The 13,268-nt window shown below is 39.4% G+C and overlaps 2 protein-coding genes across 2 annotated transcripts in view; one reads left to right on the top strand and one right to left on the bottom strand.

Moving 5' to 3' along the window:
- Nucleotides 1-2,535, bottom strand: part of cetp (cholesteryl ester transfer protein, plasma) — a 51,689-nt gene extending 49,154 nt beyond the window's left edge. The window contains exon 1 of the mRNA XM_029281681.2: nucleotides 2,483-2,535. The gene's annotated coding sequence lies outside the window, so the exon portion shown is untranslated. The remainder of the gene's footprint in view (nucleotides 1-2,482) is intronic.
- Nucleotides 2,536-2,575: 40 nt separating this feature from the next.
- Nucleotides 2,576-12,231, top strand: LOC109977272 (cholesteryl ester transfer protein-like). Its single transcript, XM_065956495.1, has 17 exons — nucleotides 2,576-2,723; nucleotides 4,623-4,737; nucleotides 4,876-5,007; nucleotides 6,124-6,194; nucleotides 6,495-6,582; nucleotides 6,684-6,753; nucleotides 6,892-6,952; nucleotides 7,454-7,545; nucleotides 8,265-8,364; nucleotides 9,460-9,539; nucleotides 9,720-9,770; nucleotides 9,945-10,097; nucleotides 10,251-10,318; nucleotides 10,784-10,826; nucleotides 11,440-11,512; nucleotides 11,883-11,968; nucleotides 12,045-12,231. Exons 1-17 carry the CDS (start codon nucleotides 2,576-2,578, stop codon nucleotides 12,120-12,122), a joined length of 1,509 nt encoding a protein of 502 aa, XP_065812567.1. The 3' UTR covers nucleotides 12,123-12,231.
- Nucleotides 12,232-13,268: the final 1,037 nt, after the last annotated feature.

The raw sequence follows: 13,268 nt of genomic DNA, 5'->3' as shown, positions 1-13,268 counted from the left end.
TGAGTTTCAAATACATCTCATTCTTCAAGAGAATCTAGTGTAAGAGCCAAATGTTCAGCATTAATCCCTCTCTTCTTATTGCTAGAGGCTTTGTCTTGTGTGTGCCTGTAGAGCTTAGAACCTGGTGAGATACTGCATGCAGGCAATCCTGAAGAAAGCCAGCCTCAATAATACTGCTGCAAGAAAACTCAAACTTTTTTCATTTCCAAGGCACCGAGGACATCTGCCATGGTCATTGTCTGGGCAGAGCGTGACCATGCAGGACTTACAAACAGCATATTGTATTTAAGGAGTAGAAAACACAGTGGGAAGTTAAATTGAACCAGCACTTACTGTACGCAATCTTTTAAAGGTGTTCTGTGTACTCTGGATGACAAGCAGAGAAGGTGGTCAAAAGAAAGGAACCACTGTGTTGTGGGTTTAGTCAAGATAGTGCAGATGCTCCAAAAGGTCGGCCGTGAGAGCTGAAGTAATGAAAGTAGTGACTGTCACTTCATTCCAAACACCTTTGGCCTCGTCAATCTTTTGTGGTATCGCTCCTGTTCCTGCCTTCTTTGTGAGCTTCATTCTCTTTGAGACCATTTTGTCATGTGGTTTTTTGTCTTCCTCACATTCTTCTCGTGAGGACATGAGTACAGTGATCAAGACACATTCAATTCTTACAAAGCCCTGAACTTATACAACAGTGGGCATGTCCTGCAAACAGAATCACATAGCAGAAATCAAAACTTGTACATTCAAGACAAACATGCTGCTATCACAGAAACAATGAAAAAGCACACACACACAAATGCACACACACACACACACACACACACACACACACACACACACACACACACACACACACACACACACACACACACACACACACACACACACACACACACACCCAGGAAACAATTACACAAAAAGGTACTCCTGTGATTGCAGGAGGGATTTTAAGGTTTTAAGAAAGTAGGAGACACAACTGGACTTGAACCTGTGAGCAACCAGAACAGCTAGGAGGATTTCAAGGGAAGTCCTCCTGAAATACTCTAGAAATGTTCACAAGTGCATTATGTTAAAATGGGAGGAGTGAGAACCCCGGTAAGAGGAAGAGTATATCTCCTGGGTAAGTTTAGGTTAGTCCCTGTTGTCAAACTACCAGCCAAACCCCCAACCCCCAGTCCCTATCTTACAACTTATTGGTAAATGGTAAAGAGACTTGGAAACATTCACACACTGATGGCAGTGGCTAAAGTTCCCAACTGTCTAACAGTACTACTCCAAGTACTGTTACTGTGTTTTGTTTGGATAGATATTTTTACCATGAACTGTTAATTTGATACATGCCCTAGACTCACCGATCTACTTAGGAATAAATGTTGGGTTACCACGTTCACAATTTCCTGTATATTTTGTTTGAACAGATATTTAGAAATGTGTTTGCTGGTGTTGGGTGTTACAGTCTGTATCTACATATTCATGCACTTGCTGATCTGCAGTAACCTACCAGCAGGTTGTATAACCACGTTATAATTCCACCACTAGATGGCGCCCACGCACCACAGAGACTCTTGTTTGGTCATTCAGCTAGATCAGTATCCAACCTTTACTCTGTCCTTCTGAAGTCCACCCAAACCAAACATATTCAACAGCAAGGTTTGGCGGGGGACAAACACACACACATTACATTCTGAGGGAATCACCACTAGGGAATGAACGGTTCACATTTCAGTCAGCTTTGGTGTCTAGTTTTGCTGAGGTTAAAAAGAGTCTTTGTTCAGAGAAAGTTGGTCTCCACACCTGATCACAGCAGTGGAAGTAGAGTACGTTCAGGAGGGTTATGGAGCAAACTGATCTGGATTGAAGCATGCAGTTTATACTTTAAAGATGTGGTGCTCCTGATCATTTTATTAACTTTAAAAGACATCTTTGTTTGGTATGTATACTGGTTTATAATAACTGTTATCCAACGTCAAGTATCTGTTAGTATGTTCTCACAATTGTTTTCATGTGCAAACCATGAGTTGATCAAACATTAAAACATGTTTTTACTCAGGAATAGCTTCAAAAAAAGTGTATCTTTTTGAGATTATGTGTAAGAAAGTTTGTACTTTGACCAGTTTACTTTAAGGGGACTTTGAGTAAAAGACAAGCCTGAGTCAGTGTTTGTTCATCGATCAAGTGTGAATCATCCAAGTTGTCCATGTCTGATTGGATAAATGGCAGAGTATGTACTGGATCATTGTAGCACACAGTTCTCCATGGCAGTGGAGAGAGCCAGCATTGAAGGATCGGGACTCTCGGAACGTTTTTTTAAATGTTTTTTAAGCGTTTCAGCTGATGGGAGTTTGAGTACAAAAGGGATCAAAAAGATGAACTTTAAAGGGTTGACAGGAGATTTGAAATGAGATTGGACAAGTTCATGATCAGAAGAATTTAGAGGTGAGCTGAGTCTACTAGAGGAATAACAACCTACGGTGTAGTGACGGAAGCTCCCTCCTACGAGTATACAGCAAAGTGCAAACAGTGCCAAGTGTTTAAGACCACAACTGATTTTCAGAGAGAGGTGAGCTCATCTACCTGCACAATGCCGTGTGAAGTTTTCTCCCCACTGCTGCTCCTGCTGCTGTTCGTCTCAGTGTTTGGAGCGTCTCGAGCCTGCCTGCAGGACGCTGCTTCAGCCTACAGATTCACCGGTGCAGTATGTCGGCTCACCCATCCTGCAGCTGTTGTGTGTGAGTGGAACTTTGACCCTGTTTTGGTTTTTATTTTGACCACTTGCCTCCCTGACCCATTTATTTAATTTGACCAATAATCTGATTTTCTGAGAACTTTCACCACAGCCCCTGGTTCAGGATGCAAACATGTCTTACTCCTGTGTCAGGTCTCTTCTGTGTAAACTTTAGGCAGAGGTGCAATATTTGTCAGCAGACCCTGTTCCTAACTTTTCTCCTGTCAGTGTCAAACAGTGTAAATCAGTCTGAGGCAGATCAAAGCAAGTTTGTTTATAGGGAAACATTTCTATATAAGGCAATTCAGAGAGCTGCACACAATCTAAAACAGCATTAAGAACATCCATAAGCAGAACAGAGACATTAAAGCTCCTATGAGGAGTTTTTGACTGGTTATGAAATAGACTGAAATGAATACTGATGTCTCTGTATTACCTACAAAAGCAAACAATAACATCAGGGACTAGATCAATTCTTCTAGGTATTAAAGGTATTTTTTAAATCCTGTAACCACTGCTAGGGGGTAGATGTCAGACAAGGTGATTCACAGCACGCTGAGGACGCTGCCTTTTTTTTTTTTTTTTAAATCCAAAAATTCCACATTTGACAGTAAGACAAAAGCAGGAAGATACAGTAACTACGCAGGTTCAGGGCAAGATGGGCAAAGCGATAAAACACACAGCTATGTCTGCAGGGGGCGCCAAAATGAACACAAACTAAAAGTTCCTCAAGGGTTAAAATACAATATTAAAATATAAGACAAAGAAATGTTGATGCAATCCACCTGAACACTCAAACACAGGCCCAATAGGAACAGAATTGAAAAGATAGGAACATTCAAGACGAGCCTTTTTGACAACTAAAAGATTGATTTTGTTAAACTGGAAGACTCAAACATACATACGAAAATACGTACATGGTTACTTCAATTTTTTGATCGTCTTTGTATGGAACGAGTAGTTGATACTTTCCGCGACATAGAACACAATTCTTGAATGAATTGGGGATTACATTTAGAAATTTGTTTTTAGCATTGTATATTGGAAATTCAAGCCGACCAATAGTAAGCAGCCCTATATTAAATTGATTTAAAGGTGTGGAACTCGTGCCCTACTGGCTCAGGCTTATTCTGCGAACATATGAGAATGTTTTGAAAATTGATTTAATAAATGCAGATGACACGATATGTTTAAGACTCAGAATCGTAATTATAAAATGACCAGTATGTAGGTCACTGTGTATTCCCCTATGTGTTCATGTTGTTGTATAATGTCAACATGTACTGTCCTGTACATGTTTCTGCTTGTTGTTGTAGCTGGGGTCTGTTTGAGGTTGCTGTCTGTACGTATATGTGCTTGAGCATTGAAAAAATAAATAAATAAATAAAAGATTAAAATAAATAAATTGATTGTATTAAAAGAAAATGTACCTTAATATAAAATGTAAAAAGTATCTAAAAATCAGTTCACTTGTAGATAAATAGAAATGTAAGTGATGGAAAGGCATCAGAATATAAAATGGTTTAAAGATCTGTTTTAAAAGGACTCACAGTGAAATACAGACTTCTAGTTGGTGTCACTTTTTTGCAGCATACGCTACTGCTTCTGGTTTGGGTTTTTATTATACAATAAGATACATTTTTTTGTCCCCTTGGGGAAATGTGTCACTCACAAGCATTCAGCTGCTTCAGCACGAGTCCGGGTCACAAGCAGGGCCGCACCACCAAATGGAAACGATCCTTGGATATGCTAAAGGCAATATAATTCCATTTTGAGCATTGTTTTTTTTCTTCTAATAAATACTCAGCAGCTTGGATGTACTTTTTTTTGTTTTCTTACTTGGCTGAAATTTATTTTCATCCAAGTGTCTTTGACCTGAAGACTTTCTGTGTGTTTCTGGTAGTGAACGATAAAACCACTAAAGTGATCGAGGCAGCGTTTCAGAATGCAAGATACCCAAGTTTGAAGAGAGAGAAATCCCTGCTGTTTATAGGAAGGGTCAAATATGGCCTTGAAAAGTAAGTAAAACACACACACACACACACACACACACACACACACACACACACACACACACACACACACACACACACACACACACACACACACACACACACAGAATGACAATAAAAATGTTGTGTTTCTCTGTCCACCAGTTTGGAGATTCACAACCTGTCGATTGGTCAGAGTGAGTTTGAGCTGCATCCAGGTGAAGGTATCAGCATGGAAATTAAGAATGTGTCTGCAGTCTTCAGAGGAACCATCCAGTATGGATACGGCAGCTGGCTGTGAGTCTGACAGTGTTTGATAAAAAACATCTCACAGAATCAACTCATAAGAACAAACAGAAAACACATGAAAACACATGCAAACACTACATTTGAAGGCAACTAGTGAATCGTTCTGAACCTTGTTCCCATTGAGGTTGTCAAGATGATTTTCCAGAGATGGTGTGATGATGACAGATGGTCAGACACTCGTTGGTGCTGGAACTCTACAGGGCGTTAGGATGGTTGAAAATTGAAAATCTATCCCCCATAGAGTCCAGACACTGGTGTTGGAGGTGTTGGCTAAGGCAGAGGAGATGGTGAAGTAATGAAGTCCACTGGACAGTGATGGGCAGGTGGAGGGTCACATGTACTGTAACAATGGCATGAATGAACTGGAGGAAGCAGGAATATGATAGGCTTACAATAAGGGAGAGGAGCAGAGATATTAGATTTTTTTGACCAGGTGATGAGAACAGATGATGACTATGGGAAAACATGAGTTACCATGCATGCTATGCAACATAATGTGAGAAATATGTAATAAAACCAGCATGCAAGATGTATTCAGTGGAGAGAGCCAGCAGAGAGGGACTCTCTCAGCATTAACCAAGAAACGTTTTTATTTTTTTATTTTAATTTTTTTTAAGCATTTCAGCTCATGGGAGTTTGAGTACAAAAGGGATCAAAAAGATGAACTTTAAATCGTTGACAGGAGATTTGAAATTTGATTGGACAAGTTCATGATCAGAAGAATTTAGAGGTGAACTGAGTCTACTAGAGGAATAACAACCTTCAGTGGAGAGAGCCAGCATTGAAGGATCAGGGACTCTCTCAGCATTAACCAAGGAACGTTTAAAAAAACCAAAAACATTTAAGCGTTTCAGCTCATGGGAGTTTGAGTATAAAGGGATCAAAAGCTCAATGTCACTCCGACATTGCACTCTTTAAAGATGACTTGCCATTCAAACAGAGAAGCAGAATTCTGACCCCTCAAAGATAGTTTATTGTTGATTTAGCTGGTTTCTAAGTTGCATTTTCAGATATGGTGGCATGACCATTCTGCCAAGAGAAGGTCCCAGCAGCACTTTTGTCATTTGCTTTCTGTCCAAACATCTTTCTTTTTTTCTCCTGTAGTGTCAACGTTGGACATTCAGTTGACTTTGAAATTGATTCTCAGCTCGATCTTGGAATCAACCCAAAACTTTGTGAGTACCTCTATACATAATAGTTTACAAAATAATTTAGTTTTGATACTAACTGATATTAAATATCATTTAGCTTGAACCTAATCCTTAACCATGCTGACTTTAAGTAGTTTAGTTTATTTCTCTTCCTCTGCTGCCTCACTGACTGAGGGTCATTTCTGATTTGTTGCCATGTAATCAATACTTTAGGTCGCACATACATTGCAGCTGCTGCTTTAATATGCTGGAACCTTCCTACAGTCTGTTATCTGAACATATGTCTTTATGTGTCCTCTCTGTTATCTCTGTCCCATCTGTCAGACTGTGGAGAAGGGAAGGTAGCAGCGGACACATCAGACTGTTATTTGAACTTTCACAAGCTCCTGCTGCACCTGCAGGGGGACAAAGAGTACGTTTCAAAAGTGAACCCTGATGGAGTATCATCAGCAGAACAAAAAAATGCATCATAAAGTGACAGTGTCTTGACCCTCTTCATGTTTTGTTTGTTAGACCGAACTGGCTGAAGAAGCTCTTCACTGACTTCATCACCTTTACTGTCAAGATGGTCATCAAAGGACAGGTGAGGATTCAACCTTTCACTCATCTCTTCCCTAGAAGTGAGAGGAAACTTGATTTACTTGTTACCCTGATAGCGAGTTTGTGTTGTTTTAAAGACAGAGTTAAGGTAAAGCTGTAGATCTTCTTTTCTCAAATGCAGATCTGTATCGAGATCAACAAGGTGGCAAATATACTGGCTGACTTCATTCAAGACACAGCAGGTGTGTGTGTATGTGTGTGTGTGTCCGTGACAAAGAAAACAAAAACATTGTGTTTTCTGGTCTTTATAACTTTTGAAAACACATTTCAGTCAATCTTTAATTGTTTAACTCCAATTCATAAGAAGTGTTATCTCCAGATGCTTTACAAAAGAGCAGCTCTACCTCCAATAGTACATTTAGAGACTGTACCACGAGCAGGCCTGATAACTGAAGGCTCTACCTCCTACAGTACATTTAGAGACTGTACCACGAGCAGGCCTGATAACTGAAGGCTCTACCTCCTACAGTACATTTATTTTGTTGTCTGATGAAACACTAATCTGTTATGTTGGCGTGTAGATGTTACATGTTGCAAACATCATCCTATGATGATCCTATGATGTGTGTGTGCGTGCGTTTGTGTGTGTGTGTGTGTGTGTGTGTGTGTGTGTGTGTGTGTGTGTGTGTGTGTGTGTGTGTGTGTGTGTGTGTGTGTGTGTGTGTGTGTGTGTGTGTTCACAGGGCAGTTTCTCAGTGATGGAGCCATCAGTATGGATATTGGTGTAACTGCTGCTCCTGTCATCACTGCAAACTACATTGAATCTTACCACAAGGTCAATACTACCTTTATTAACAGTCACAACCTTGTCATCTTTAAAGGTCATACTCCTTTTCAACAGGTTTAAGTCTCAGAGGCCCAAACACATAAACCTTCTACAACATCAGCCCAGCTCAGAACAGGCTGTTTCCGTGTCTTTTATTGCACCATTACAATGAGAAGGCAGTCTCAGAGGGCAGAACAAACACCTAGCTGTGGGAGTGTCACTACCACCTATTGGAGGGGTTACTGCCCTTTGTGATGTCATGAAGGTAAAATCTCCAAACGGCCTGTTTGAGCACACATTTTCTGAAAAGTGGAGCAGGCGATAGACGGAGGATGGGCTTATCTGATCATTGAGGGGTTTGTAGACAGACTAGGGTCACACATTAGTGTAAAACATGGTCAAGTGTATTTTACATAATACGGGTATGTGACCTGCAAACGATGATTAGATTAAATTATCTTGTACTGTGAGAAAGACATTTTCAAAGATTGATAAGACACAGCTCTTAAGATGAGCCTGGGCTTGCTAATGCAACAGTTTAATGTTCTGGCTTTTAGTAGAGCCTTTTGAGTTTTGACCAGTCCCTTCTGTATCCCACAAGGATAGCAGCTTTATTATCAGAACTGTGTGGATAAAATATGTTTCGTATAAGAACTTGGGTGCGTGTGTGACGATGATTTTCTGTTCACCGCTTCACATTTTGTTTTGTTGTTTTACAATTTCATCAGGCACTGACCAACTACAACAACATCTCAGCTGTCATCAACGACTCACTTTTCCACCCCAATCAGCTGACTGAAAACAGGATGCTTTACTTTTGGCTGTCAGGTGAGCAGTTGACATTGCATTTACTTTTGAACTGTTGGAAGTTGCAGTTCATTAGAATAGAAAACTATATTTTAGGATGAGTCCTGCAGTATGACTTGTCCATATGCTGTTGATGTTTTTAGGAGTTAATAACAAAATAACAATAAAAGACTAAGTCATTGAAATTCTCTAAGCCGGTTATGCCTTAAATGATCTCTTATTATTTAGGTTTAATAAAGTATATGTGTAGTCATGTTAAAGGTTAGAGAGCTCTTTGTGTTCCAAAGTGGAAATTAATTTAGCTGGCACTTTGACTGGCATGAGGGAGACTAGACTTTGAATCCCCTTTTCATGAGAAGATTTGTAAGCTGTTTGTCTCTTAAATGTTGTTACGACCAGTGAGTAAGTAACCAAACCCAGAACACAGAAACAGAGATCTTGACTTTTAATGAGGTCTAATGCAGAAAAAAGGGAGATGAAGATGGAGTTGATGATTCCAGAGATTTGAAGAGTGAAGTGGAAGATGGCTTACCAGAGCAGGGGGATGAGTGGATGGAGAGCTGAGGTATAAACACTGCTGATTTGATAAAAGCAAGAAGAGCTGTTGAGAAGGCCAGAGACATGACAGTGGTAGCAATCAATTAAGCAAACTGGATCAAAATGGCAAGATGGCGGCGCATCCCAATGCAGTGTTCATGTTTTCTAAGAAACATGGCCTGTCCTGACTGCACCTCAAGTTTGAGGAACACTTTTATCCCCACAGCCAAAGCAGCTCTTAAATGCTCCCAATAACATCCTAACTGCCTTTTCAGCACATTTGACTTTATTTCTCTGTTTTTGTTGCTGCATTGATGGCAGGATGCACAGTCAGTAACATCATATCTGCTGCAATGACAAGATAAAGGTGTTTCATTTTATTCTAATTCATTATCATACATAAACTTACATAGAAACTAGATTTCCTTGATAACATGTAAGTAGGCCTTTACGACAGTGACTGTCTGCTGTTATGTAGATGTAACAGTTCTCACGCCTTCTTTTTGACTTAGAAGTGGGTTTTTTGTTTTTTTTACTATAAACTTGTGTGATACACCTTTCACTTGTATTTTATCTCAGACCAGGTCTGTAACCCACTGCTTAGTGCTGCCCACCAAGATGGTCGTTTCACACTCAACATCTCTGGAGCAGAGCTCACTGTAAGTACATCACCTTTGAAGAAGTCCTGTGTGGTGTCCTGACTCATATTCTTATTGATTTGCTCTATAGAATAAATACTGCAATCATAAAAAAACAAACTTTGAACCTCTACATATTGATAATTAACAAATTGCCAATTTTTGCACTTTAGTTTCTCGTTGTGTCTGACTTTATTTCAGGAACTTTTCAAGACAAACCTCTCCAGTGCTGTTCCTGAATTTATCAGAACGGTAACTGTGAAACATCGTTACACATTCTTACAAGTCTGCACACTCTCAAAAACTTGTACCTTTGTCAGATGAGACATATTATTTGACATATTACATATTGTATTGTGTGTGTGGGTGTGTGTGTGTGTGTGTGTGTGTGTGTGTGTGTGTGTGTGTGTGTGTGTGTGTGTTCAGTGTCTGTTGGAGTCAGGTTCTCCTGAGCTACGAGTCTGGAGTTCATCTGTTCCCTTTCTAAATACCTCCACCTCGGGGACGACTATCTGGGCAGAGGCCTCTGGGCAGCTCAGCTGTGGGATGCAAGGCACACCAACACTCTTCTTTCAAACGGTACTTGGCACTTATTGAATGACAGGACATGGAAAGTGTTGACAGCTTTAAAAAGATGTTCAACCTTTACAGCAATTCAGCTTCTCTGTAGTTCAGAACACTAAAGCCAGAATGCACCCTGTGTTTGAGTGATGTTTGTTTTTTCTTAACTAGAATGTGGTCATGGATGTCACCGCTTCCTATGCTGACAAGAGACTCTTCCTGAAGGGAAACGCGTCAGAGTAAGACCTGATGTGATGATTTTTAATTACAAACACATAAAGCGTTCAGTAAACCGCGGTTGGACTTCAGACTCCAACATGAGAATCATTCTTTTATTTTTGTCATTTAAATCAGTACACATACCTAAAAGACACAAAATGTGTGTTCTGTGGGTTCAGCAGCCCAAACCTCTTTATGAAGTCGTTGGCTCGTCATGGTGTTGTAATTAGATGTACACACTGTAAAAGGACAGAAGCAGACGAGGAGAAGGTAAAAGGAGAGGAAACACACATGGCCCATCTTTATGTAAAGTGGGTGTCTAATTGGTGGATTTTCAGCTGTGGAAAGTTTCAGAAATCCGCCTTAGCCCACCTCTATAATGTTTGTTTTTGTCACTGTGCTCAGTTCTATCATCTCTGAGTGTGTAGTTTTGTGTTTCAACATTTTTACTGAGTCTGGTTTTCCGTCCATGTTCTTTCTTTCAGGGTCGTTATAGTCCGCGCTGAGCTTCTGTTACAAAATGAGCAGGTAAAGTGTTGTAAGCTGATGAGGGAAATAAAACATTATATCCAGTTATTGGGGGCGGCTGTGGCTCAGTGTTAGAGTCGGCTGTCTCTCAACTGGAAGGTTGGAGGTTCAATCCTCAGCTCCTGCAGCCACATGTCCGATGTGTCCTTGGGCAAGACACTTAAGCCCAAGTTGCTCCTGCTGCTTCGTTGGTGATGTATGAATGTGTATAAATGGGATAGCTAATACTGATGGTCACTTTCCATATCAGCCTCTACCATCAGTGTGTGAATGTGTAGGTGTGACCTGTGGTGTAAAAGCCCTTTGAGTATTCAAGTCCATTTAGGATTTATCATTTATCTCTAGAAAAAGCTGCACTACAGGACTGTTTACAAAGGCACAGAATAGTAATATGTCAAACTTTTGTATAAAAGTGAAGAAGTTTAAATTCAACTGAATTGTAACTTCATATCAACCACAGAGACTCAGAATATGTGGGGAAAAGATTAAACAAATGTTCAACTCTTAGTTTCCTGCAGTTTAAATCATTAATGTTCATGTTGATGTTGAAACTGTTGATTATATTTTCTATGTTTGATATGACTTGTTAAATCACCTCCTACTCTCTATCCAGCTGCTGACTGAGGCACATCTGGAATTTGTAAGAGAAGCAGTGGAGAAGATAGGAATTCCCAAGGTTCTATCAGGTGAGACAACAATAACACCTTCATCATAAAAAAAATTCCCAAATGTGTAAAAATGAAAGTGTAGTCAATATATGATTTTATTTATCATCAATTCTTTTGCTTATATATTGATGAACTTAAACAAACGGGAAATATATCAAGATGATTTGCAGCTTCAGCAGGATGGTCATATTTATTTCAAATAAGTATTTCAACAATTTTTAAGTAAGCACGAAATCCTGGATTTATTTCAAACTGATGATTCTTGCAGTTGATTTCAAACTGAATGGGGACATTTACTTTCAATTATTTGAGTTATATTTGTTCTGCAAAAGAGATGAAGCCAAATCCACATGTGAGGTCTTCAGTGATACTTTGTGTTGTGTTTCAGTTCTTGAGGTTGAACTTACCAGGCTGTTGGACAAACAGGGAACTAACCTATTTGACATCTTTAACCCAGAGGTGCTTCCTCGGGATGTAAGTGTGACTTCTTTTTTTGAACTTTTCCCAGTTTGTGGTTTACCTGTCACTAATTTTGCTCTCTTTGCTGAAGGGCTTTGTGGTGATTCAGACAGATTTTGGTTTCCCTCATCACCTCCTGGTCGAGTTTCTAAAGAAGACTCTGCAGTAATGAAAAAAAAAGCTTTTTAGCCACATATAAATATAGTTATCAGCTCAAACAGAATATATACCTTGACTTACTATTTGTTTGAAACATTTAAATAAAAATGATAAGGAAAGTCTTGTCTCTGATGTTCACATTTCCACTGGTGAATGAACGTGATGCATGAACACCATAAGGATGAAGTAAACTTTTGTTTTATTTTGTAAAAAAAAAAAAAAGAAGTCCACTTTGTTGTCATTTATTTATACATTTGTTTAATGATAACAGACAGATTTATTTTTCTGACTTAGAGAGGATATGAGGCTTAATATTTAAAGCATTCTTTATATTATTAGTGAAATTGATTTGACAAAGTGTTTTTAGGGAAGAAAAAAAGTGCAGATTTTTCTAATTCAGTTATACCTTTTTTAAATTACTCTTTTTTTACTTAAAGGAAGAATGTCGCCGTTGAGCACCAGCATGAAACCAAAACAAACTGCTATTTAGCCACACAGCAGTCCTGTGTCCTTTGCTGGAGCTGCAGTTGCCTGTGTCCTGCATTGTTGTGTTAGCATGCTAATGTTAGCACACTTTGGTTAGCTCATAGCTTCATATTGCACATAAATTGACACAGAATGATGGTGATCTAAAAATGCTTACGTGACAAATAATCAGTGAGTATGTTCTTCTTCTTTTCTCTAGTCCTCAACTGAAACAGCTTTATACACAAGGTCGTACCGTCCATGTAAACATGATGTAAACACAGCCCGACAACAATACAGCTGGCGGGACTCACACTCGTTGTAGACAGTCATGAATGTTCATTTCTGCTTTATTTATGTGTAAAATGTCACACATTCTTCCTTTAATATATGTTACAACTTCAGACAGACTTGGTAATGTTCCAGCATCTGTTACTCTTCTCTGTAAGCCCCTGACCAGGATCAGCATTCAGATTGAAAACCTGAAGATGGAGCTGAAAGTGTTGAAGAAAGCACTGAGGGGAGTGTCTATACCATCAATCATAATATATATTCTCAACTCATTTTATGACTACTTGTTCATTGATGTTTAATGACTGTCTTTCATGTCAGTTTAGGTTTGTGGTTCCCAACCTTTTGTGGCTCCTGATCGCACTTTGAACTCACATAACTCAGGCGACCCCAGACATCC

The sequence above is a fragment of the Labrus bergylta genome, chromosome 7 (genome assembly GCF_963930695.1).
Source record: "Labrus bergylta chromosome 7, fLabBer1.1, whole genome shotgun sequence".
Taxonomy (NCBI): Eukaryota; Metazoa; Chordata; class Actinopteri; order Labriformes; family Labridae; genus Labrus; species Labrus bergylta.
This window is presented reverse-complemented; position numbering and strand designations above follow the sequence as displayed.

Bases quoted from the DNA above. Each gene is read 5' to 3' on its own strand.
- LOC109977272 (XM_065956495.1), top strand. From the start codon at position 2,576: ATGCCGTGTGAAGTTTTCTCCCCACTGCTGCTCCTGCTGCTGTTCGTC. The intron at 6,754-6,891 runs GTGAGGATTCAA...TCTCAAATGCAG, and splicing joins AGATGGTCATCAAAGGACAG to ATCTGTATCGAGATCAACAA. The intron at 10,098-10,250 runs GTACTTGGCACT...TTTCTTAACTAG, and splicing joins CAACACTCTTCTTTCAAACG to AATGTGGTCATGGATGTCAC.